The sequence below is a fragment of the Halichoeres trimaculatus genome, unplaced genomic scaffold (genome assembly GCF_033239565.1).
Source record: "Halichoeres trimaculatus isolate MK-OKI-2021-1 unplaced genomic scaffold, fHalTri1.1 fHalTri1_scaffold_12, whole genome shotgun sequence".
NCBI lineage: Eukaryota > Metazoa > Chordata > Actinopteri > Labriformes > Labridae > Halichoeres > Halichoeres trimaculatus.
Genome location: NW_027437190.1, coordinates 23,961,759 through 23,989,607, shown reverse-complemented (window position 1 = coordinate 23,989,607; position 27,849 = coordinate 23,961,759). Strand labels below are relative to the sequence as shown.

The 27,849-nt window shown below is 42.6% G+C and overlaps 1 protein-coding gene across 1 annotated transcript; it reads left to right on the top strand.

Annotated features, from left to right (window-relative positions):
• The first annotated feature begins 638 nt into the window (after positions 1-638).
• Positions 639-27,607, top strand: celf3b (cugbp, Elav-like family member 3b). Its single transcript, XM_074682868.1, has 15 exons — positions 639-1,260; positions 1,494-1,527; positions 2,067-2,281; positions 3,692-3,774; positions 20,331-20,379; positions 20,741-20,869; positions 20,982-21,061; positions 21,309-21,464; positions 21,881-22,025; positions 22,300-22,449; positions 22,569-22,634; positions 23,375-23,479; positions 23,636-23,779; positions 23,987-24,151; positions 26,563-27,607. The coding sequence occupies exons 3-14, from the start codon at positions 2,137-2,139 to the stop codon at positions 24,112-24,114; spliced, it is 1,380 nt and encodes a 459-aa protein (XP_074538969.1). The 5' UTR covers positions 639-1,260; positions 1,494-1,527; positions 2,067-2,136; the 3' UTR covers positions 24,115-24,151; positions 26,563-27,607.
• Positions 27,608-27,849: the final 242 nt, after the last annotated feature.

Below are 27,849 nucleotides of genomic sequence, written 5' to 3'. Positions count from 1 at the left end.
TGACTCTCTTTTCACTCAACCCCTCACTTGGTGTGTGCAAACATACATCAAAGATATAAAAATGGTGTCATCTGGCCGTTGGTTAGGTTTGAATTGACAAACTGGAGTCTGTCTCTTCACATCCCAGTGAAATTGCCCAATGTCGGCCGGCTTTCCAAAGTACAGGCTGTAAAGTAGGCCAACTCCAACCCCGAGCTATCTCTCCTTCTGACTCTGTCACACATTTTACTCTGTGTGGGTGTGAGCGTGATTTCGGGCTCGGGCGTGAACAGCTGTAGTAGTCGTGACTGCGTGCACGTCATCGGCGGCGCGCCTCGACTTCACGTCAGGAGGCATCGTTTCAGCACCAAGGCCAGGGCTCGCGGCTAGAACAATAGGCGGCTCCGCGCACAGTGCCGGCTAGGGAACGTCTTCAAAGTTTCACCCGCAAACTCACGTTCTGAAACAGAAGTAAAGGTCACTTTGGATCTTAAATTCTGTACTGCATCGTAGCTTCGATCTTAAGCGTGCTGGTGTGAGGTGTACGGGGGAATTGAGTGAGTGGAGGTAAATGTGGTTTATTTTCGTTAGAGTATATAGTACACATACATTGACGCTCCCTAGGAGTTACGTCACAAGCTAGCAAACGCTTTGGTTGGAGGAGGGGGAGGCAGAGAAAGAGAGTAAAGGAGATACCGGTGTACGACGTGAAAAGCCATCCAGTCGTTCAACGGTTGAGACGTAACAAGAAATTAAGAATTAGCGAAAGTATTTAGAAACAGCAGTTCCTGTTAACTTCTGGAACAAACAAGGTGAGGCTAAAACGACCGTGGCAGGGGAAAGGAGCAGGTCTAAAACTAGTCCAGGGCAACTGGATTGGCAATCATCACTTTGCAAGTAAATAGAAATTAAGAGTGGGCTCCGAGAAAGTGAAAACTAACAAGCTAGCTCGGTCCTCCATGCACTTTTAAGAGTCCAGAGGTTGGTTAAATTTTCACTGGGACCCAGTGTCAAGCTGTGATTTGGACTCACCTGCAACAGACCGCCACCTCCAGCACTTCGGAGGATTTTTAAAAACAGACCCGAGCCTGTAGTATCTCTGTTCCGAAGAGGAGGAGGAGGAGGAGGAGGAGGAGAGCACGACAGGCACAAAGAGCGGAGTGCATCCAGAAAGGGTAGGAAGGAGGACGGGACAACAACGGGGACTCAACAGAGAGCATCCCTCTTTTATTTCTGATCTACACAAGGAAACACTCTGCCCATAGGCATCATTAAAAAACGGTAAGTGCTTTGATGTATGTAGCCTGTGCAATTCAGTGTGTTGTTTTGTTCTGGTGAGTGCGTGTGTGCGCGCGTGTGTGTATATGTGTATGTGTACATTGAGGGGGGATCGGACAAAGAGCAAGGGAGCCCCATGACATCCGTGTGTATGCTGTAACCTACAGCTGGCTAAACAAAGAAACCGCTCTATTGCAATGATTTACCCCCAATCACGCTGTTTCTTCTCTTTTCAGTGTGTAGTGATCCTGAGCGCGATTTCACCAAAAGGTAATGCATCTTTACGGATATTTTCGATTTATATATAATTAATTAGAAGTAAATAAAAGTCCCATGATTGGTTTTTGATTGGCTAATTAACATTTGCATAATTGTTTTAGCAGAAGCTACTGGAGCCTTTGTCAGCAGGCTAGGCGACAATTACTCAAACTCAAAAATTTTCATAGATTTTAGATATTTAGGTTAAATATTTTATGGTCTAAAATGATCTCTAAACATTAACATTTTGTTGAGAAATTTGTTGGTGATATTTTTTTATTGTCCTTTTAAAAAAAAAAAAACCTACATTAAGACTTATGCTCAAATTAATTCAATACATGTAAAATCAAAATAACAGCCCCCCGAGCTGATATTAAGGATACTGTGGTTATTTAGGTGTATCAAATTCAGACTTATGTTGGATAAGCATTTAAAAACATATTTAAAATCAGACTGATTTGTAGTAATGTTTCTTAGCTTATTGTTTTTCCATTGTTATTGTCCACTTCTCTAGCTGCCACCACTCATCCAGCATCATTTGCCCCCTCCAGGGATACCTGCTCCTGATCTGTCTGCCCCTCGGCCCCTGCAGTACCCAGTCGTCCTCTTTGCACTGTCCCGATGAAGGAGGCTGACGCCATCAAGCTGTTTGTGGGGCAGATTCCCCGGAACCTGGAAGAGAAGGACCTCAAGCCTATCTTCGAGCAGTTTGGCAAAATCTATGAGCTAACTGTGATAAAGGACAAATACACTGGCATGCACAAAGGTAGGTCTCGGCGTTGTAACACAGGACTTACTCAAACAGTAAAAAACCAGCTAGATCCTAGATAGGTAGACAGTAAAGCTGATAGATGGGTGGATTTTCCTGCTGAGTGTCACATGTCACCATGGAAACTGTCACACCTCCTTTCGTCTGCTTCTCCTGTTAATGCTTTGGTATGAGATCATGAAGACAAGCAAGTGAATTCAGTGACTACATACAATTGAATCCATTTAAAAAAGAGCCAAAATGTATTAAAAAGAAGAGTACTGCACAAAGCTGTGATGAATTGCTTTGTAATGCAGAGCAAATGCTGGAGTATTGAGAGCCTCCTAATGGTGTTAATGATTAGGTGGCTTTAAATAATGGTCTCCTTTAACAATAGATTGGTAATAAAACTGTAGAAAACACAAGCACACACTCTCCCTCACACGCACTCACACACACATACACACACACACACTGACCTGGGGTCCTGTGTGTTATGAACAAGATTAGGCTGTATGCTCCAATCAGTGTAATGGCTCTGTAAGCCTGGGTGACACAGGGGAAAGAGTCTGTTGTTTTGAGAATCCCCACGGCCACAGTAAGCCCCTCTTAAAAGCAATGAGATGTACCATAAGATGCATGTGTGTCCGTGTGTGTGTGTGTGTGTGTGTGTGTGTGTCTTGTGTGTCATGTACTTTCCCGTATGTTGAGTCATTCTCAGTTCTTTTAAGGGATGTGTGTGAATGTTTTCTCCCTAATCGTCAAATCTTCTCTTCTTTACTCTGGATCTACATTAGTGTGTCTGGATGCTAACCTGCTGCTAATCTTGTTGTCTTAGTGCTGGTGACAGGTGTAGTAAACAGCCCTGGCCAGCCAGCTCTGCTACCTACCCCTCCCTCACACACACAGACACAGGTACAGCACATAGGAGAAACAGAGGGAGTGTATTTGGAGTGATCGTGAGGCATGCATAGTGGTTGGTATAGGGCAGGAACCTGACTGTGCCCAGCCTGTGAGGCCTTGTTAGCCCTGCGCACACGTCTGTGGTGCTGTCATGTGTGCTGACTCGTGCCGTGACGTTTCTGAAATGTGCCGTGCCGTGGAGTGTCCTTCTCTGCTCTAGAGTGCATCATCATGGTGTTGTCAAGTTTAGTTACAGTGCATGATTTTATATTTATGAACTCTTACACAGTTTCCTTCCAGTGAGAACTCAGAATAGTTTTGGAGCAAACAGGAAGGCATAAGAAAAGGAGACTTTTAAATGATTTAAATGGCGTGTGACTGTGTGAGTGTGTGTGTGTTTTCTTGGGGGGTGAAACAGAGACAGAGATAGAGAATGACAAATATTAAAGTTGCTTGCTGACCCTCTCTACCTTTACTCATTCCCCTTTTACTTCCTCTTTCCCTGTCTCTCTTTCTATCTGACAGGATGTGCGTTTCTGACGTACTGTGCGAGAGAGTCGGCACTGAAAGCCCAGAGCGCTCTTCACGAGCAGAAAACACTACCAGGGGTAAGTGCATACAAACAAACACACACACACATGTACACACATCCCCAGACAGAGCAAACTTATGCAACAATGCACACAAGTATGCACGTACGCTCATATCACAAGAGCACCATCCCCCCACTTATATACACAGACGCTGCCAACTACATTGTATGCACACACACACACACACACACACACACACACACACACACGCTCAGATCAGAATGTGTGTGTGTTATTGGACGTTCAGCTCCCATTAGTAACACGGTGACATAACTCAGCAGCCAGCAGGCGTCTTGCTGCTAAGGACAAACACTACCTCTCACAGGAGACACATAGGGTACTCTGCCGGCATTATCATCTCCATTTCTCTGTCTCTCTCTGTCTCTCCATCTCTCCGTCAGTCCCCTCTCCCGTTACCCTCCGGTGATAGCTCCCGCCTGGAGAGAGTGTGTAATTAATGTAGCCGTTCCCCTTTGTCTCATCCCAGTCTCCCTCAGTCTCTCCTGTGAGGGATCGTGTGCTGCGGCTGGGCTCAGGGTAGGACACTGTTCATTATGGATGGGGCACAGTGCGAGATTTGCGTCTGTCTCTTGGGCCATACCTCTCTGTCGCTCTTTCTTTTCTTTTTTTTTCCCTTTCTGACCTGGTTTCCACTGCACTCCAAAGCTGATATTTACAGTACCTGTTTCAGAAAACTGAGCGTTTTAACCCCCCCTTTTTTAAACTTACTTCCACCAAGCCAAGAGAGAGTGCTTGATAGTTTTGGATGTTTCACAGGGGATGACATTTTGAAGCAGTTATAACAAAGTGTACCTTCAATTTCCCTGTTGAGCAGTTTTCTATCTCTTTTTCTGTCGCCCCGCTATGATCAGAGTTTCAGTTTCTGCACCTTCTCTGCAAGCTGGGGTGTTGATAAGATCTCTGTGAGAAAATGGTTGGAAGAGAGCCTGAGGAGAAGGCTTTGGGGGAGGGGAAATGTTCTTAAACACTCAAACACAAATCCCAGCGTACATACATATTTCAATCACGCATGATTTTCCATGCAGCTCGAGTATGCCTCATACAAACGCAGCATGTTAATAATGACATTAATCCAATTAGGGCCTGCTAAGGAGTCTGACCTTTCCACTGTGAAGCTGCTTCTCGATCCTCTTTCTTGTGCTGCCCTTTGTCCTGTGAATCATCCCTCCAACCCTATCTGCTGGCTTTAATTCATCCTTTCCTGTTTGTGACATCAATAACAAGACCCTTGCAAGAAAAGATAGTTTGCAGCACACTTCCAGATTAATTGTGATAAATATTCTGGACACTCGGAGGAAACATTTGCAGGGAGGATACTCGTTAGCGGTACTGATTTGCTGAAGAGCCAGCACATACACAATCAGAGGCACCACTCCCCAGAGGAAGAATAGTGCTGAAATGAGGGTGTGGTGATCGTGTGCTGGGTTTTTCAATAAGCATGGACTGTTAATGAGCAACATTATTGGCTTTCCTCAATTTGGAGTTGCTTGCTTTTTCCTTCAAGCTTTATATAAAAAAGATAGTATCCATTATTCTGTCCAGAAGTCTTCACAGTAAATTACTTGCAAGAATATGAACAATTATAGTTGATTAATGACAGTGAAATTTCAGCCATATTTTACTTTGTACAGAATCACAGATGTTCTTACTCATTCTCCAAACAATGTTAAGAGTTTTTTTTGCCAGTTATTTTCATTATTAAACAATAAATCATTTAGGAACTAATTATAAAAAATGAAGAAACTAGCTTTCAAAATTTTGTCGATTGTTTTGTAAGAAATTTCTCAGAAGTGTTTTTAAATTGCTTCTTTTGTCTGACACACACTCTGAAAAGCACAGACTCTTCATCTGCTTTGATTCAAAACAAAGAGAAGCTCATATTTCAGGGGATTGATGTAACTATTGTTTGTCATTTCTTTCTTTGTTGGGAGGAAAATAGTTGAATTTCATTCTCCTTTTTGAATGATTATTGATTAATCTCGTAAAAGATTGCAGCTCTTAAGGATGAGTCAGATCTTTCTTTCCAAATAAATCCTCACCGGTGGCTCCTCTTTAGCCCGAGGCCTGCCTCGTAGTCCTCCTGTATCTCCTGGAAAGTTTAGCTCTGCTATCACTTTCCTCCACTCGTCTCTACACTTTCTCTAACCTGTGTGTCTTCTCCTCCCTCCCCCTCTTCCTTGCCTCCAACCGTCTTTGACAGGATTTAGAAATGACTTCAGACCATTTCACTCTCCCCGTCACACGTCTACCCATTGTCCTGTTTTTTCTCTCCCAAAGAATTGCTTTTTCGTCTCTCCCTTACTCCTCCTTTTATTTTTTTGTCCCCCAGCTCTCCATGCTGTCCCTCTTTCCATTTTATCTCTTCTTTCCCTTCAAATCCCCTTTGTCCTCTGTTCAACTCCTCCCCTCACGTCCCCCAGTTTCCCTGCACCAGTAGAATATTACAGAATGTTCTCTTCTCTACCCCCAACCCTGTCATCGCTCGCTTTTCTTCCTCTCTAAAATCTCTTCATGGTTTCCTTCTTTCATCCTCCCCTTTTCCCTTCCTGCTGTCTTATACTTGTTTTTTTCCTCACTGCACACTCACGCTTCCTCCTCGGATTCTCATTTCACAGTCATTTATGGTAACCCTTCTTCTAAGTCCTCCTCTCAACGTCAGTCCCTCTCTGTCGTGCTCTCACCATCGCCCTCCTTCCCCCCCCTCGTAGTTCCTCTACCCTTCGTCTCATTTCCCCTCCTCTTGATTAGTTGACCCTTTTGACCGTTTCACACCCCCGTCTCCTCCCTCTCCTCCCCCTTCTCCCTCTTCTTTCCCCGGCTCCACTTGTTAAGCTGCATGATTAGTTTCTCACAAACTCATTTTCATAGTCAGATCCCGGGCTCACGATGGGGCAGAAGGGAGGCTGAGGTGTATGTGTATGCATATATGTGGGCGGGTGTGTATTAGGATTGCTCTTAATTGTAGCTTCTGGTGAAACGCCAGGCATCTCATACAAGTTTAATGTGGCTGTAGCATCACACACATACAGATGTGTCTGTATTACTACACTGGTGACAAGTCTGATGCTACAGAGCTCCTCTCCTGCTTCTGTCTACCGCTCACTGATGGGATTTAACGCTGATTTAACACTTCCAACCAGCCAGTGGAGAAAAGAGAGGAAGGAGACAAACACAGGGAACTGCAGAGAAACTATACCCCACTCAAAAACCCTGCTAGCTTCAGCTGGGGCAATAGAGTGTTAGATCGGAAAATGAGGAAAAAGGGACAGAGGGATTGAGAGATAGAGTGAGAGAGATGAACAGATGGCCTTATCAGAGTGTCCTGTGCCTTGTGTTTAATTTGGACACGGAGAGGGAAAGAGAAACACAGAGGGAGCACGAGATGAAGCGAGGGAGAGGAAGAGACTTACATTATATTAGTCACAGTGGCAGAAATTCAACAGCGGAACCACAAGCAAGTCCCACTATCGTGCGCAGATGTTTTGGTGTATTAGATGTGGCGCTGAGATTCCCTCTGGGATGCATCCACATGAAAGAGCTCATGTTTTGCTGCTGCACATCAGGGCTAATTTGCACTTGGAAATTGAATTTCTCATCCTTTTTTTGCATGCAGGGTTTGCACTAAATGGGAATAATGAGGAAAATATCCTTTGAGATAAGTTTTTTCCCGCCATAAATGTAGTTTTTTAGGGTTTCACTCGTTGAGGCTGAAATGAATGTGCAATATTGCAAAACAAGTAAACAGGAAGTACAAGAATAGAAACAATGCTACTTGTGTTTGGTTTATAGTCCCAGGAACACATGTCGTTCCACTGGCTATTGTCCTGTTAATAAAGAGGGTTGGTGGCAAGAGGCTGACAGCATGTGTCTGGGGTCAGGGCCTACAATTTAGTCCAATAGCTGTAAAGCTTTAAGGAGGACCTTTAGATGGACATGGCCACCCTCAGTGTTTAGACCAGCATTGTGCTGCACAGCACATTCAAAAGACTGGTCTGTATTCGTCTGTGTTAAATGATAAAGCGTTTAAAATTGTTTTTTGTTTACGCTAAATAAAAAAAAATAAACTTGAACGCAGTTTTAATTGGGTACAATAACTCTGATGCGTATGGCTCTTTGTTGTCAAACAAGCGTACAAGCTATAATGATTATTTAAACCCCAGGAATAGGTTTGAGAAACTACATCCTCTTAAAAGCATCAAAATATTATGTTCAAGTAGTTTACACACAAATCTGTACATTATGCAGTTGATTTTTAAGGCCTTTGCTTAGATTTCAAAGAAAGTGGTGTTATGATGATGGATGTTACAGAGATTGATGAATACAGATCCCTTTTTTAAGATTGCATTAAAGGGGAACAATTTGTGATGCATTTGTTTAAATGCTTTTTCCGTTTTTTATTTAATCAGATGCAGCAAAAGCTGGTCTGACAGTATCAGAAAATGTAGCAATAGCTTGAATGTGATGTGAATCGAATCATAATAGTCAAGCTGATAGACACCTCAATCCAAAGCCTTTGCTGACTCATTTAGGGTGAAAAAAGAAGGAGCAACACTTTTTTTCCTTTTTCATCCTGACCACTTTGGGACAACATCACTCATCCATGTTTGTTGTTTTTAGTCGTTTTGATCCAGTAAGGACTGAACTCAGACTGATGGGACAGAAATGATAAATGCTCACAGAAAGCTGCGAAAAATATACAAATGCACACAGAATTTGCAGTAATCATTCATACAAAACTGTCCTTGCTTTATCCTAATCCCTCCAATCCATCCTTCCTCCTTCTCTTTCTCTCTCCCTCTGAGGCCTGTTTAGATTTTAACCTCGTATCCCCCCCCCTCTCTTTTTTATCACTCTATCTCTCCCAAGGCTACTGCTGCTGTATTTCCTCCCTTATCTCCCCCCTTATCTTTTCCTTTTGTTCTTTGCCGTTGATATCTCTCTCTCCCCATTTAATCTGCACTCTCTTCTCCCAGCGTTTATCTCTCCCTTCATCTTTGTTCTACTTCAAACACAACACTGGCCAACACAAACACTCGTGTGTACACGATCATACACACAAACACACTCGGGCACATCTGTTTGGTCACGCTGGCATCCGCAGATCTCAGTGTAGGTGAAATTAAAGTGTGATAAGCAGCTTACCAGGTGTGTGTTGTCATGCTCCACTGCTCTCCAGGCAGCACTCTGCTCCCTGTTCTTTGATTAGAGCCAAACTGAAGCCTACACACACACACATACACACACACACACACACACACACACACACACACACACACACACACACACATACGCGCACACTCATTTATGCACACATTGTACTCCCCATGACCACTTGATGCCTAATGAATTATTTAAAAGGCATGAAGAAGCTCCACAGTACGAGCAGTTAACAATAAATGTTGTAGCAGAAGATCGATACACTTATGAAAAATATAATAAAAGTTTGTAGTAGTGATATTGATTAAATGCATATGGTAGGACAGTGTTCCCCGGGTCATAAATTGGGATAGTTCCACGGCTATTACTAGATCATGCAAACAAGACAGATGCTGTTATATAATTTATTGGACCTGGACTGAGGAAAGAAAGTGTGGATTTGTTATTTATGTCAGTTCCTGAAAGGCTCTGTTTGTTTACATGCACTGTATAGACTCACATACCCTCAGCTGTGTGCTTGCAGGAGGCAGCAGCTCAGAAGTGATACCGCCCCTTTACTATTTGTGTGGTTTTAGAGGCAGTCCAGAGAGGAGGTGGTTTAACTTGCACTTGTGCCCTGGCGCTTTGGGAGGCTAACCAGAGGCCCTTAGTCAGTTCATTCAAACCTCAAACAGGGGAAGGCGTGTGGAAGCAGATTAAAACAACTCTAGACCCACAAAGGCAAATATTGGGGCTATTTCACAAGCCATAAATCCTATATCCTGACCAAAGAAAATACTGGATCTGGTGACCCAGAAGCCTTTTCTTTAATATATGGGAACCAGTATCTGCTCTCTCTGGTAGTGCTATTCTAACCACATAGACAGAAATTAAACCTACAGAACCCAGCATGCTACAATTTACATACTAGGTTTAGATCGACAGTAGAATTAAAACTAGATAAGAATGATCATTTCTTCTTTTTGCATATAAAATCTAGAGAGTTCATGTTGCCTTTTCAGAAAGAGTGCTGTTTTCTTCCACTAATGATTTTGTGCAGAGATACAGCATAAAGCATAAACAACGAAAACATTAAGACCCAGACCGCAGATGTTCATATCACTTCCATATTGAATTTGCACATACATTTTTGAGGGGTACAGCCATAACATTTCTGTATTCAGAAATTATTTGGAAAAATTTACATTCTCTATGGTTTATTGCACTTTACAGTCTGGACATAAGTCTATACATTTTATTAAAGTTTGGGATATAAGGTTTGTATTGATGTTTAGCAAAAGTTAATGTAAAAAAGGACAGTACAGCATGTAAAAATGTAAAGGTATGCTCTGGCAGTCTTGGTATGGTAGGTCATAATGGGTTAAAAGGAAGCACATGAGAAAGCTATGGTATAAGCTAAAACTGTAAGTATAAAATGAAAAAAGAGTACATTTGTGTGTCAAAGAGAGTCGTTTACCGTCTGTTTCTATTTAAAAACTATAAAAGTTAAGATTGTCAAATAGCCATGTAGTTGTTGTTGGTGTTGTTTCAAAACTGGGAGGTTCCTCACCATCTTTTCACATGTCTGTCATCCCAGTGTTTGTTGTTGATGTTCATCAGAGCCCCTCAGGACTTGTAACGTGTGCACGTTTGTGTATGTTCAGTGTGTGTTTCCATGTGGAATCTAAGATGCCTGGCAGGCAGCCTCCCTGTGGGGCAAAGCTATGATGAGCAATTATCCACTAGGGCGACTTAGTAGGCTAATTTAGCATATTTATGTGGTCAGCAGCACTGTTTACTATTCCCCTTCACTGCTTACTGCTGCACTTTCAATTTAGAACAGACCCCAGCTCCTTCTCTTACTCTCTCCCTCTCATTTTCTCTCCATCTCTTCCTCCTCTGCCATCCCTCTGCCTCTATCTCTCCCCGCCTGATGGGGTTTGTGATGTGTATCGCTCCCCTCCTCCCTTGTGCTGTTTCTCTATTTTTATCCTCACTGTGTGTGGGATGGAAAGGGAGTAGAGGGACAGGTGTAGAATGTAGTGTGTGTGTGTGTGTGTGTGTGTGTGTGTGTGTGTGTGTGTGTGTGTGTGTGTGTGTGTGTGTGTGTGTGTGTGTGTGTACCAGTAGTGGAGAGAAAGTGGGGGAGCCTGAAAGAAAGAGAGATGGAGGGGGTATGCAGAGTAAAGGGGTGTCAGTGTTGGGTTGTGTACAGCTAAGACTGAGGGGGATTTAGCTTGTTTGTTTTTCACCAAAAGTCTTTGCTTTGTGTGACTGTGTGTTTATACTCCCCATATATATGTGTGTTCTTGTATATATGTGTGCAAATGAGCGCATTTGTGCATGCAACATGGGCAGAGAAAGAGTGCCTGCCTCATATTTCACCACAAAATTGAGGCAGAATCTAATCATAGCCTCATAAAAGCCTGACCCTTGAGAGCGCCTGCCTCTTTAAGGCCTGACACGCACACACGCAGATATGTACACACGCAGGGACATTTTGTATCTTTGCCAGTTCGGAAATTATGTTTGTGTGGACACATGATTACCAGGTTATGTGATTGTTCTCTGCCAAATCTGCGTGTCTGTGATGCCTCGCTCTGAAGTCTCACAAAGTTGAGTTGAGTCCATTTCACACGCCATCTGTTTTGTAAATCCAGCCAGCTACAGAAATCCGCAGGCACAGTTTCCACACTTATAGAATTAAACAGATCTTTAGTTTTAATTATCAGTCATCATTATTGCATCAGATGTTGGACTTCCATGTGTAACTTAAAGCTGGCTTTGAACCTCAACTGGGGCACAGCATGTGCGGCTTTCCTGTGCCCATTTACAGTAAATCCTGGATTCACACACGGCTTACTGCAAGCTGCATACTTAAGGTGATGAATCTGAAAATCAAGGCGTGAGGAATGAAAAGAAAAGCATATCTTATAAGATCCTACACATTAACACTAACAAATAGTAAAATTTGATGAATCATTGTAAAGAAATGAGTCAGTGTCTGTCATTTATATATTATTAATGAGTAATCAAGGAATAGAACAAGTGCCAGTAAAAAAAGAGAGTGTGCCAAACAATCACTTAAATCCTGTGACCTTAACAGGTGCCCAGATCTCAGCATTTGCACTGAAGTAGGGCATTGATCAAATTGCAAACGTCTCTCCCCGTTTACATCAGTTTCAGTAACATTCAACCACTCATTTCCTGACCAAAGCTCATATCATATTGTTCTGCCTTCCAAGTGCATTATTAACTCCTAGAGTCTCTGTACGGACAAGAGAGCGGTAGATTTTTATTATCATCAGGATCGATCTCTCAGAGATGTGCCATCTCTTTTTCAAGGGGGTCTCAGAGATTTCACCTTTAATAGGCTGATGTCACCAGATTAAAAACTCACAAGCTTGCAATAAGCTTAATTTGAATTTGGCTGGATTTGAGAAAAAAAAATCTGTGGCTTTAATCAGGGTTCGGAGGCTTAATCCTGACACAAAGAATTTGTGTGGTTTCACAGCTGCATCAAGTAGCTGACATGAAGAAATTTGACTTTTCGCTCATTTTTACACACATCACTGTCAAAATTAGCTTTTAGTGAACAGAGAAAAATGATGTTAAAAAATCAAAGTTCTCTGTAAGGTTTTACAAACCATGTTGACATGTTAAAATGTTGAACACAGTGGTACAACTTTGTGAAACCTTTGTTCCAGACATCTTGTCCAAGCATGTAAATTTATATATCCGCGCTAAGTCCTACATATATAGAACAGGGCCCACACTGACTGAGTGTGAATGAAAGGGGGGTTAAGAGTGCTGATGGAGGAGGGCCATGAAGAGGTTTGGCATGAATAGGGCTGTATAGACAGGGAGGGGGCAGGGTGAGACAGGGGAGGAGTAGAAGAGGTCGGGTTAGAGAGAAGGAGGAAACAAGACAAAAGTTTGCTATAATGAGCGTGGAGGAAGGGGCAGGCGGGTGGTGCGCAGAAGAAAGGCCTTTTTCTGGGTGGTGGAGGAGTGGGAGGGAGTCAGGGCGCACTTCTGTCAGTTTAAACAGAGACATCTGTCAGAGGGGGCCACTGTGTGTGTATCTGCATATGTGTGTGTGTGTGTGTGTGTGTGTGTGTGTGTGTCTGTATGTGATTAGGCTGGCAAAGGGATGACAGGACTTAAGCTGCACCTGGGGTGTGACCTCCGCTCTGAGGTCTCCTCTCTAACCACACTTCAACCTGCTGTCTAAAGATAATGGCCTTTTCACACTGACCACAGGGCAAAGCCAGAGCTTTATTACACCAAATTACTCTGTTGTAGATCACCACACTTTACAATGTGCCGTCCAATGCAGAGGTAGAGAGTAGAAAAGGACAACATGCCCAGTGCAGCTCTGTCCTCTCTGGTTCATTAAGAAACGATTTACTCTCTTATTAAAGAAACATACTTTTTAGCTTGAATGTGGCGAAGCAAAATGTGTGTTTAAGTTTGCACAGCAGTCTTTTTCAACGTTGCATTTAGACCCTGTTTTGATTGTTTTTCATTTTTGTGTATGATACAGATTGTAGGGATTGCAGATGAGGTTGATTTGGATTTGGATAAATGATATTGAATAAAAAGGTCTCCAAGCAGTTTGTCTTGACCCCCCACTGAAATTTCAATTAAAGAAAAGTACCAAATAGAGTTCATAGAAGTCAGCAGCAGGTGAATTAAATAACATTTACAAAGCAAGCTTAGCATTTCTTGGATGGCTTAAGGTGTTAAAGTGATCTTAATATACTGTCCTGGATCCCATCAGCTGAATATTAACACCGTCATAAGTGACTGCAGCCTTAAAAAGTATATTTTAGAAGATGTAAGCATCTTTAATGAGTTGCTCTGAAATGAAAGAGAAGATACATGTCTTAAAAACATGTCAATATTAATTTATTTCATTTTCCAAACATTCACAAAAGAAGTGAGAGTCAATACGCGGCCTATTTTACTTTCCATTAAGCCTGCATGAGAATATGCAGATCATTTGCATAACTTTATGGAATCCTTCCTGACGCTGTTACTATCTGAGCATCCAAAAATGTGTCACTGGCACTGTATTGAATGTAATCTCACTGAATATGCAATTTTTGCAATCATGAATTTGTATGGCTTTGAGCAGCCTTTTTAATTCACCAGCTCATTTCCCAAAGGACTTACACTCCCTAAAATAGAAAGAAGGTCCAAGTGCATAGGTCTAACAGTTATCCGCTATAGTGCTGCTGGATTATGTTGGACTAAATCCAGAGGATCAAATTTCAGTGAGTGCTCCACCGCTGCATGCAGAATGCTCTCATTGGGGTTTGACAAAAACAGCATAATATTATAGGGATCAACAAGGTAGTTAGTTCTGCTTTATGCATGGTTTGATGCTATTACTATGCAGCGCGATAAAGACAGACAGAGAGGAGAGAGAGGAGAGAGTATGTTGGTAATCCATGCTCCAGCAGAGAGGCTGATGAAGGGTTAACTGCCAGATAATGTATTGAGTGGAGGAGAAGGAGGGCAGACTTCTCAGGTGTGAAGAATGGAATGAGAGAGATGGAAGAGGGAGGGAGGGATGAAAGCAGGGGGATGGGCCGCTCAGGAGCTTGTATTATGGTTGCAGGCCCCCCGTTGCCAGGCAACGGAGCAGAGCGAGATGCCAGGTTGCTAGGTAACCTGGGGGATGCAAAGCTCGAGCTGGATGTGATGTAGAGAGACGAGATAGAGCAGAGGTGGGGTGGAGCTGTGCTGCTGGGCTGCTCCACCTTCCCGCTCACTCTCTCTGCTCATCACGTGTCAACGTCTTCATCCAGCTGTGGATCAGAGACGTGATGTTTCATCAGAGAGCTGTAAACACACAAACAGACAGGCATCAGTCTTTCTAAACGTCTCACACAGATGTTGCACTAGAAGAGTGGTGATGGATAACACAAGTTTAACACTAAGAAAGATTTTTTAATCTGACGGGTTATTGTTATGGGATTCTAAAGCTCTTCAACAGTTTATTATTATTATAATCACCAATTATTTTATGTCCTAAAATTGATTAACTAATGGTTTTTAACCTATTGTTTAAAGTTTAAGTGTGTTAAAAAATATTATTGAGCAGTTAGTGTTTGTTTCCTGAGCCAATTTTGCATAATCATCTCTCTTTTGTGTAACCACATCCAATCAGATCCATAAAACTTTGCTAAAACCAAGCTATTTACAGTTACTTTTAATCAGTATAGTTTTTACGTACATAAAATGGCTTCTTCACTTGGCTAAACCTAATAGAGGTGAAAGTATTATTTTACCCAACTGATTTAAAGAATTAAATATCCTCACTCATCAGTCAACAAAACTGGCTTCATTAATTTTTTGCCATGACTGAATTTTGTGGCTTGTTTATCTCAGGATGAATGCACATAATTTGGGGTTAAATGCGCAGAATAATAATCTTAAGCAATCCAAGAGGGACCTTACTGTTGGGCTTGGGCCCTGATTTACTACATAACCTTTTCAAAGATTTCTGCATTAATTCTTTAGGCATATTTTGCTTTCTTCGGGACAAAATTATGCTTCACAACATTGTAGTTTTGACGTGTGAAAGAGCACAAATACGTGGTCACTAATCTTGCTACTTAGCTCATTCTTGGCTTTTGCAAAGTCAACACACTGATCCACCTCACTGAGAAGCCACAGTAAAGAAAAGCAGCTTGGATGTTTCCCGATCACAGAGTTTGGGAAACATGAGATGAGAAAGTGAATGCTGAAGAGAAAGGAATGGATTGGGGGGGAAAGGGGGAAGCTGCCCATGTCATTATCAGGAGAAGGGGATGAATTATAGAGTTGAGAGAGGAAAGAGGGGGATTCAAGGAGGAGAAGAAGAGAGAAGGGAAAAATGCTAGATTGTGGAGAAGGGATAAAAATAGTTTTCCTTTCTTGTGCACTCTGGAAAATGGACATCTGAAATTGTGAAGATGGAGTGTTCCAGAGGGGGAATTGAAGGGGGGAAGGGTGAGTATGTGTGTGTGTGTGTTGGGGAAAGAGATGAGAAAAGAGAGAGAGTGACTATATACAAACACACACTCAATTGTCTGTTGTCACACTGTAATCACTTTTATATTTCCGTTTGCGTGAACATTTGTGAGTGTTCCCCTCCAGTGTTTGGATGTCATGAAAAGAGATCAAAAAAACAAAAAGATAACATTGATTTAACACTGTACTTTAATCTGTGTGCCAGATAGTGCACGTACACACACATTTACATACACACACTTCCCCCTACCCTCATGATGTGGCGCAATGGTTTGTTCCACTGATTTTGCGTAGGTGGGGGAGGGGGGAGAATACGATTTGATTGGATAATCCAAGGATTTAATATCCCCTAATCCTGGCACAATCCTCTCTGCATTACTGCAGGGAGTAAGATTAACTGTATGTGTGTTGTATGTGTTTGTTTCTGAGCGCGCAAAAAGGGCGGGCAGGGTGCTCTGGGAGTGAGGAAAAGTGTGTTGTACTCTGTGCGGTGAGTGTGTGTGTGTGTGTGTGCGTGCATATGTGAGTGACATGTACTGTGTGTGTATTTGTGCTGGCACCACAGCATGCAAATGGAGCTGTGTTTGCATGCAGGGTTTGTTGAGGCGTGCATACGAGTGGACGTGCCTCGGCCCAGCGCGAGTGGTCATGCAAGCTCACACATGATCATATATCACATATCAGGCCCTCATGCATGGCTGCTGCTGCTGCTGCTGCTCACATACGAATCCTCGGTCCTCAGAGATGCACAAACTCTCAGCGAAGGCTTCTTAGTATGCAGCAGGACAGATCAAACTGCACTACAGTATGAGGCTCGCTTCTTGTATGAGCGCACGTTTGCAGATGGTTACTGTTGATTAAGTCTTAATTGGAACGTGAGTAATTAGAGGATAATTTGACTTGAAAGGAGCGTGTGGCTGTTCATGTGTGTTCGAGTCAAGAAGGAGAGAGAAAGTCAGAGTGGAGTACAGTGTGACTGACTAGCAGGGACTGTACTTTATTTGCATTTTTCTCTCAGGCTCACGGGAATTTTAATTACTCTACTATAATATAGATTCAGTTTCTTCACCTTCTCCCTCTCGATGTCTTCGCTCAGAGCCAAATCACACTTATTTCACCCTTCCCACATCTTATTCTCATAAATTTCCTGTCCTGTTCATTTTGTCCTCATACATTTTTACTAATACTCACGGCTCATTTGTCCCTGGAGATAAGGCGGGTTAGGAAAAGATAATGAAGAGGAGAGCGCCGAGCCAGGAAAGAGCTCCTCCAGCATCAAATTCTTTGTTTACCCGAAGAGCACAGCAGTCGCCCTTGGCAACCAGCATCCTTGTTTACCTACCCAGTATGCCGTCATATGATTGCCATGACAACGAGCTGGTTGCCATGCCAATTTTCCGATGCCATTGTGTTGTCTTTTTAGTGGCGTTGTGCGCTTCTCACCTGCTGTCTTGTGTGAAGATTCTCAATCTTTTTCCTCCCTCTTTCCTATAACGTGACATGCATTTTACATTATAATGTGGTCCTAGAATCCAAAGACACACACACGCACATACACACACAGATTCTCAGAAACAGACTGAAGAGCATTGATTGATAAGCCATAGTTGGCGATCATTAGGTGCCTCTGTTCAGCCTGTTTTACGATCACAGGGGTGAGCTCAAGTGGGTCTAATGAGGGAAGAAATGGAAGAGGTGATGGATGGAGAGACGGATAGAGAAAGGGTTAGTGGACACAAATCTCGCTACAATCAGGCTGCGCTACAACACGGCCCTGGATCAATGAACAAGACGGGACTGATCGATGAGTTGATAACACAAGATGGATGGCAGCGTGGACAGACAGCAAAAGCACCTGATCTGGGATATGATGATGGATGGATGGACGGATGGATGGATGGATGGATGGACGGATGGATGGATGGATGGATGGATGGATGGATGGATGGATAGATGGATGGATGGATGGATGGATGGATGGATGGATGGATGGATGGATGGATGGATGGACGAACTGTGAATCTTCTTTAAGTTTCGGTTGATGCCAACAGCTTCCTTCAGTTTAAGTATGTTGTTAAATTTCCCACTACTCCTTCCTCCGCAGACTTTCCGTGTCTTCCTTTGTGAGTGTAAAGTGTTTTTAGCTTTGTGGGTTTGCATCTCCTACTGTAAGAGTGTGTGTATGTGTGTCAGTGTGTGTGTGATGGCCTTGCCTTAGATCAATAGCTCTGTGGTGACAGCTAAGAGCTGATTAATCAAATGTATGGACCAGTCCCTCTCTGCTCTGCCCTCTCCTCAATTACCAGCTTCATTACATTGCCTTAACACCCCACTGGGACCTTTCTCCATTCCTCCTTCTCATCCTCTCCTCCCCAGCCTGCCTCCTTTTCCTCCCCCATCTTTCCCCTCTCTTATCCTGTGTTCTTCCATCTGAGTTTTTCTCCTCTCTGTCTTTGAGTAACACTTGCAGAATACATCTTATGCCACCGCTATTGATGCAAATTACTTTCTGACTGGCAGCGAGACAAGGCATTAATTAGAGAATTTTTTGTCTTTGTCGCAGCAAAGTTAGGAGCTTTAAATCTGACACTGAATGATAACAATGTTTATGTAAAAAATAGACCATGGCTGTTCAAAGCTTGGGTTGAAAAATCAGTGCCAACTTTCTCCCCCAACACACGCACACACAAACACACTCTGTTTATTGCCTCCTTTTTGTGGCTTCTCCTTTAATCTACCCCACATGTCTTTTTTACCTTCCCTCCCGCTCCTTCATTCCATCCTCGTTTCTTTTCACTTCTTTCCTCTTTTCATCGCCATCATTCTGCAGCCCTTTTCCTCCCCCACCCCGTCCCATCCCTCTGGCATTAACACTGTCTCATTGCCTCAGTGCTATGACTAAGCAATGTGTGCGTGTGTGACTGTGTGTAGCATGTTTTTGTGTCTCTGTGTGACAAACCTGTGCCTCTGCAGATCGTACATGCACTGAGGGGCTTTTAAGAACAAGCATGCACGTGTTAGCATAGATTTCTGTAGTCGTGACAATTTTTTAGACACTCAGAGTCACGACTGAATCACGCCCCTCTCTTCTCCCCATCTTCTCCCCCCCTCTCAATTCTTTTTGAATCATCCTCTCAGGGGCAGCTTTGCTTTCATCCTCCCACTCACTGTCTCACTGTCTCTCTGTCTCACTGCATTTTCAGTGGTTCCTTCTCCATCCTTTCCTTTTCCTCTCCCCATTCCTCTTGGCCTTCCACCTGCCCTTTCAATTGGCCCAAATCGTTCTGGTCCCCCAGGCTCTCCTTTTTCTCTGTTCCTCATTCTCCTTTCTTTTATTTTTAGCTTTTATCCTTACCCACTCCCTTCACACACTTGTCATATCATCCCACTACAATGAACACCCCCCACCACCCACCACCCCACCCCACTCTACTCTCTATCTCAATCTACTCTTGTCCCTCATCTAATCCAAAGTTCTTGTGTAATCCAGATCAGCTGGCCTGCATTCTTAATCTCGTCACTTCTCAATCCCCCCTCCATTCTGTGTGTGTGAGTTTGTGTGTGTGTGTGTGTATGTGTGTGTGTATTTGTGCGCACACACGCGTTAGTGTGTGAGAGAGATAGTAAGATTGTGTGTGTTTTGACAAAGAAAGAGAGCAGCTTGGGACAGAGTTTGGACACACCTGTCACCTGCTGACCTTGATTTATCAGTGACTTAAAAACACACACACACACACACACAAACACACACATCCACACACATACACAATCTGCATTGTGAATCAAAATGTTTCCACGTTTAGAATGCCAACAAAACCCTCAGTATCAGACATTTTTACAACCCAGTCAAGAGACTCATGTTCATGTAAATGTCACATTACTTTTTGAAATGAGCAATCAAATAAACACAGTCATAATATTTTTTAAATCTCTTTGTGTTATCATATGATCTAAAGGAGGTTAAACAACTTTTTTTAACCCAAGAAAAAGACCATAGAGTTACGGTAGATTCAAACACCTGAAACAAACACATAGTACCATTTCTTTAAAATCAATCGGAAAAAAACAACAGCAATAGAATCAATTTGTGGTACTATAATGTGAAGAAATGTGTACCCCTACTTTGAAAAACTGAGTTTCCTTTAGTTTAAGAGCTATTCTTGGATGTGTTATCCATGCATAAGTGAGAACTAACCAACATACATTTTTAGGACCTTCCCTTCTCCTCTCTTGTCAGGCTTCCCTTTCAAGAGGTCACCAGTAATGCACTGTGACATATTCTGGCCCGTAGCCTTTCTCAGTAGAAAGAGATGTCCTGTGCTAAGTCAAATAAAGAGGGACTTGTTTGTGTTGACCATCTGTGTTTATGTTTCTTCTTGGTTGTCCCTCAGATGAATCGGCCGATCCAGGTGAAACCAGCTGACAGTGAGGGCAGAGGAGGTGAGAGATGTACTCAAAAATAGAAAAACACACGTACACACACACATGTACACACAAACACACACATGCACACACACATTTCTGTGTGTCACTGATCAAATCTGTTGGCTTAGTTGGACTTCTGCTCTAAGTAACTACACACATGTGAACACGCTTAAACCACTCTTTCCACCCCTCTGTGTAACCACCACTGTAGTCAAGACTGCTCCCTGGTGGACACTCACGGTAGCTCCCACAGAAAGACATCAGTTTCATTCACACTGGTCCTTTAGTCTTATCAACAGAGGTGTGACCTGGCACATAGCAATCAAATTAATCAAAGACCTTCTTCCTCTCTTTTTCCACATCTTCTGACTCCCAGAGGACAGAAAATTGTTTGTGGGCATGCTGGGGAAGCAACAGAGTGATGAGGACGTCAGGAGGCTGTTTGAGCCTTTTGGAAGCATAGATGAGTGTACTGTGTTGAGAGGACCTGACGGTACCAGCAAAGGTAAAACACTCAGAGTGCTTACGTTCATGACATACTGCCTGATTTTTTCAGCACTATGCTGTGATGTAATTCTGTACGTGTGTTTGCTGTAAGTGACTTTGTTTTGTTTCAGGGTGCGCTTTTGTGAAATTTCAAGGACACGCTGAGGCCCAGGCTGCCATCAACAGCTTGCATGGAAGCCGCACAATGCCTGTAAGTTGAAAGTATGGGACTACTAGTGATTTAAAACAGACAGAGGGTAAGCACACATTACATAATGGTTATATGGTTTTTCAAGGCCATGTACGTAAGTTACATGAGAGAGTTAGCTGTGGTCCCATTCTGGCCAGCCTCTATATGCTTGGATGGATTCATGCCCTGCAGAGGAAATGAATAAATTGATGCACATGCGGCTCAGGCACATTGTAACTACTGTTTTGCCTTACCTTTAACCCCACAGGGAGCATCATCCAGTCTAGTGGTGAAGTTTGCAGACACAGAAAAGGAGCGGGGGCTGAGGAGGATGCAGCAGGTGGCCTCCCAGCTTGGCATCTTCAGTCCCATGACCCTCAACTTCCCCGCCTACAATGCATACACGCAGGCGGTCAACGCACAGGCAAGCAATGTACCAATGCATACACAAAGACTGTTTGTAAGGGGAGTTCTGTACTCATGAAAGGATGTAATAAGTTTGAAGAGGCTATCAGTGGTCTAATTGGGGGTAATGTTGTTACACAGACAACAGAACATACGTCATCTAGCATTAGCTTTCCCGCAACACACAACCATTAACCCACTGACTCAGGGCATAATGGCCTTGTAATTAGATCTCTATTCATCTGTTCCTCCATCACTCCCTCTCCCATGTCCCTTCCTCTCATTCCCTCCCTCTTTGTGACTCTCCTCTTTTTCCCATGTCTATTTAACTGTCTCTTTGTCCTACCTTCTTTTCCCCTGTATCTTTCCTCCTCCCCCTGTTGTTCCTCCGTTCCCTTCCTACCTCTCTCTGTCTGTTTCCTTCCCTTTCTGCAGCTTGTCCAACAGCAGGCCCTGGTTGCCCAGTCAGCGTACTTGTCTCCTGTGGCAACAGTTGCTGCTGTACAGATGCAGCAGATGGCAGCGCTCAATGCCAACGGAATCATTGCCACACCCATTACACCCATTACGCCGTCCTCGGGTAGGCTCGCACAGGCCATGCATATGCAATTACACTCTTGACTATTGTTATAGCTCTAAATGTATTTATTATCTGTAAATAAAAACAGAAATGAAAGTTTGTCTTTTGAATTCTCCAGTCTTTTCCCCACAGATTCTTTGCTCCTTCCAAATAAGAGTCCTGAAAATGCCCAAAGCATGCTCATTGGGATTTAGCAAAATAGATAAATTGGGGATGAAAGGGAATGAGAGAGGATAGAAGTAACAGAAAGTTGATAACTTGCCTCTGTTTGTAGGTACAAACACTCCCCCAACTATCGCCGCAACGCCTGTTCCAGCTCTTCCTCCTCCAATGGGAGTGAACGGTTACAGCAGTGTGCCCGCCCCCACCAATGGACAGCAAGCAACAGAAGCCCTATACACCAATGGAGTTCACCCATATCAAGGTATGTTTAATTTGCTAAAACCACAAAAGCTGGCAGATGCATTTATTGCATTTGAGATATTGTTCAAAGGAAACTTGAATTTTCATTATCTTTAAATTTGTTTTTCTCTCCCTCTTTAGCTCAGAGTCCAGCAGCAGCCCTGGACCCTCTACAGCAGGCCTATGCAGGAATGCAACACTACACAGGTTGGTGTGTGGACAGAAAGGTCACTATGTTTGGTCGACTGGCAGGGTCAGAATGCGTTGTTATAAAATGTGAACAAGTGAGGCTCAACGAGTGACACCTTCACACAGTTTGCTAAGATGGACTATAAGGGAGAAATGCACTTATTAGTTCTAATATAAAAAGCTCTTAAATATTAAAAAAACTCTCCTCAGATCCAATAACAGGACCTATTTCCAAGTCAATTACAAGTGTCATTGTCATTATATCTTTAATCAGCGTTTAATTTGGTTTCTTAGTAGTCATGTGTAGATAAGCAGACAGCTTGTGTTGTAAGTTAACTAATGACTCTTGAAAATGAGGACAAAGAAAGTCAAACTGTCTGCTTTCAGTTTGACCGCCTTTGGTTCAAGGTTGGAGTTTTTTGCAAGACAGTTAGAGGGTAACGATTGCCTGTGATTCATTTTAGATCATTGGAAGAAGTGACACACTTTACTGTCTGGTAATAAAGTTAACAAGCTAATCATACATCTACACCACACATGTACTTTCCTGTGGAGTCTAGGTGGATCCAAAATTTGTGGATACAGAGTCAGATCAACACTTTAATTGTTTAGACTCGCTCCATTTGACTGATACAGTTAATAGTTTTAACCTTCAGCAGGAGACGTCCCGGTTCAAGTGAAACGACTTGATTGGACGCTGCCGTGTTGCCACCTGTTGTCTTTACCCAATCACACTTTGTTACTGTCTCTCCCAATAGCGGCGTATCCTGCTGCCTACGGATTGGTCGGGCAGCCGTTCCCCCAGCAGCCAACACTGGTTGCCCAGCAACACCAGCAGCCCCAGCAACAGCAGCAGCGAGAAGGTGATGTGACTTCCTGTCTGTCTAGGGGCCACACCCCTCTCTCCAGTGATCCTGTTAAAAGTTGTTTATCACTAGGGTTTCACTGCATGAGACCATTTATCACACCTTACCTAATGCATATGCATGTGTTTATATGTGTGTGTGTGTCTGTTACAGGTCCAGAGGGCTGTAACATCTTCATCTACCACCTGCCTCAGGAGTTCAGTGATTCTGAAATGCTGCAGATGTTCCTGCCCTTTGGCAATGTCATCTCGGCGAAGGTGTTTGTTGACCGAGCCACCAACCAGAGCAAGTGCTTCGGTGAGACATGCAGACAGTGGGGGAAAGAGGGAGGGCGTGTTGGAGAAACGACAGGATGAGACAAAAACACAGAGGGTGACTTTGTGAGGGATAAGATATTGCGTCAGTTTAATTATTGTGTCTTTGGTACACCAAGACAAAGGGACTGTACAGAGAAAAGGTTCTGCTAAAAAATGGACTAACTTTCTTTTTTCTTTCTCTCTTCAGGATTTGTAAGTTTTGACAACCCAGCCAGTGCTCAAGCTGCCATCCAGGCAATGAACGGCTTCCAGATTGGCATGAAGAGACTGAAAGTGCAGCTCAAAAGGCCCAAAGATGCCAACCGCCCATACTGAGTGACAACTGAGAGGAGGAAGAAGAAATAAAATAGAGGTGAGAGAGTGGTGAGCAGGTGATAAGAGACGGGACATTTAGAGAAGTGTGGTGTTGTACGTTGGGGATCAGGTGGATGAAATTAGCGCGATGAGAAAAAAGGGTAGCATTAGGTGTTACTCTGCAATGCTAATTAATGGTAAGACATTAAGAAGAAAAAGCTAAACATGACACACCAGTGAATTTAAGTTGGGTTACTTTTATAAAAAAATAACTTCATCAACTTAGGAAAAAATACTAAAATATTGTTTTCCTTTTATTTTCTTTCACAATCTTATTTATTTTCTTTCCTGCTGTTTTGATCTTTTCCTGAAACGGCAACTTACCTCACCCAAGATCCTTCCGTCCAATCATAATTCACGAGGACCCCATCGCTATGGCAATGGTTGCCTAGTGACTGATAAAGCCCCGACCCCCCCTTCCTCTCGCATTGTTGTAAGTTGATTGGTTGGCCTGTGTTTGGGTTGCTGTGGCGATTGATTGCCTGTGTTGGTTGCCCTTGGCAATTTTTGTTCTGTCACCTCGAGCAACCAGCCATGCGTTGACCTGCATGTCCTGTTGCTGTAGTGACCACAGACTGTGTTTGGTGCATTGTGACTTTATTTTGTATTGACCTGTGCACATACTGATCAATAACTGTCAATAGCCAGGACTGTCCTCTGAATCAATTGATTAAATTGGATATTTGATACACTTAATCAATGTACAGTAATCTGATCAATTCTGTAGCAACGCTTGTTTCTTTTTTGCAGCTTTGTTTTTGATCAGTTTCTGTAGTGTTCTGTTTGGTGTCATTATTATTTGATCAAATTGTTTGGGTAAAGTAGTGAGCGTGGGCATCTATGTGTACATATGTGTCTGTGTTACACTGTTAGTGTGTAATACAGGAGGGCATCATAATTACTGTTGTACTGGTCTGTATAGAGAGATTATTCAGAGGTTTCCATAGTGGACTGGTGGAGAAGTGCAGACTACAGCATATATATGACATTTAATGTGATGGAAAAGCTTTTTAAATGTCTTGATGCTCCAGACAACAATGTCAGGCCGTGTTGGTCAAGAGGCCATGAAACGATTTTGCTTTTAGACATGGTTACAAACAGGTTAGAATAGATAGAAACAGAAAAGATTATCCAAGCTTAATGACAGACGCACAACTTTTGGGTGAGCATGCATTTGTAGAGCTGTACTCTGATAGGCTGAGTTTTATATTCCTGGACTCTGATTTAATATACTGTTTGATGTGGCACTTCAGTTTTTTGCTCCTGTATTTCTCTTCCTCTGCGTTTTTTTTTCATCCTCAATCACTGCTCTTGTGGTGTTTCTCCCCTCTTCCCCTCACTACTCCCTTCCTCTTCCACCTCTTCCAGTTTCCTTATCTCCCCTTACTTACCCTCCCCCCCTTCTTTTGCTATCAAAGTCTTTGCTTCTCTTCATCCCAACCTCCTTTCTCTGTCCCTCTAGCTCGTGTTTTGAGGTAAAGGGTATGTGGTTGTTATGGTGGAAAAACAAGTGCCTCTTGCTTATTGGAGAACAGCCTTCAACTATAGGAATTCTGGGAGAAATATAACACATAGAGAGAACAGAGCGTCTCTTTGGTTTGAGGTAAATTCAATCCTCCACAAACCCTTACCTTTGCTAAAGAGGAGATAGTGTGTAGCTACTGTCAGGTCGATGTGTGGACGCATCGTCACATGGCAGCGCACATTATAAATAAAGGATTTTGTTTCTATTTCCAGGCAAACTTTTACATAACAAATCCTTGTGGATACCAGGTAGTTCTGTAATGTCTGTTGGACCCATCTATTATTACTTAATCACTTTAAACTTCTGGAAGTCAGATTAAGTTAATCACCCAGAATTTCTATACTGCTAATGCCAGAGAGTGATGCATGTCAGTAGTAGTGTTTGCTTGCCATGATCAAAGGCACACAAGGGCAGCACACGCTGATAAATTCACACACACATAGACGCAGATACCAAGGCTTTAAAAAGTACACATGCAAACCTCCAGACACACACTTCCAATCACACACAAGGGACCATGAATAATGGATTTTCACTGTATTGAGTTGCATGATACAGACACTGTGTGTGTATGTGTTCAAGCACCATGATTTATTGCTGTTGAGAGACGAGCTTTCCAACTGTGAATGATGCCTTCTTGTTTAACTCACCAAGATGAAACTGAAACAAAAGGAGGAGTTAGGGGCATCCCAAGCTGCAGTGTGCAGCAAGACATTGAGAGCAGTCCAAAGGAGATTTTTAGGGGGAGGGGCATGTTTGGCCAGATGAGACTGACACATGGAGCTCTGCTGTGTTCATATATCTGCTCTCTAACATATCCTCCCTCCTCCTCTGTCCCTCCCTTTCTCTCTCTATCTATCTACCAACTCTCTCTCCCTTCACAGGTGACCTTTCAGAGTCCAGCTGAGGTGGAATCCCAGGGTTCATAGTGCTTTCAGACTGTCTGCTACCTAGGGGCATCCGGGGAGTGCAACCAAATACACACACTGATACACATAACACACATGCACTCTCAACACTAATGCTCAAGCTGTACATGGCTGGTATACAAATGTAGATAAAACGCACAAACACACACAAATACACATGGTTCACACGAGTCAGTAATCTTACATAAACAGCCGAGAGCTTGGTTTGACCATGGCCTGTGTGCAGTTTGCTGACAGGGTGTTAAGTACAGTTGAGACGACTCGGACCAAGCATGTATGGAGGGTACTGATGAAAAATGCTGATATATCACTACAATAGACTCTAACATGTCTATATCGTGTCTATTACATGACAAATATAAAGGGGCCGATGTTTCATAATAAAAAAAAAGAAAGAAAGTACAAAAAAGACAACTAAAAGAGTAGGTTAGAGAGACTCTGGAGAAAATCCTAATGATCTGTAAATAATTTAGTTTACAAAGAGCAGCATTTAAAAAACAAGAAAAAATGCAAAAAGAATACTACTTTAGATAAACACTGGACAGGACACAGCGACATAATTGTTATTATTATTATCATTATTATTATTATTACCACTAGTAACATCATCATCCTCATAAAGGGATATTACATTCCAAATTGTAAAATGGGAAATCACTAACCTATTTTAAATTTCTACTTAGATTTTAGGTGAAACTTGGGGGAGGGGGGATTGCACTTTTATTCGGGAGGTTTTAATATTTGAGCTATTTTTTATTTATTTACTAATTTATCAATTATTTTGTTTATTGGGAGAAGGGGTTTGAGTGGGTTGCAATATTTTGATTTTAGAATTTTCTAGAGAAAAACATTTTGAGGGCCTGTTTCTGTCAGACTCTTGCAATCGAGTAATTAAAATGTATGTATTAATTATTACAGCAATTATATTTATTTCTAATTTATTGAATCCTGTTTTTGATCCACTCTCTTTTTAAGTTAAAATAAAAAGTGTCATACTAAATGTCTAAATGTGGTTTATCAAGTATGCTTGTGTTTGTGTGATTGTTTTACCAGTGGTTGTTGTGATTTTTTAATTTTTGATTATTTTTTTAAATTGCACTCAGACCCCACAACACTCCGGTTCAGTGACATGACAAAGAAATGAGATGAGAGCAATTGCTTCTACTGACCAGGAGGGGGAGTAGGTAGAAGAAATGCTACAAGAGAATAAGATAGTGTTTTTATATGAAGCCGTAGTGTCAA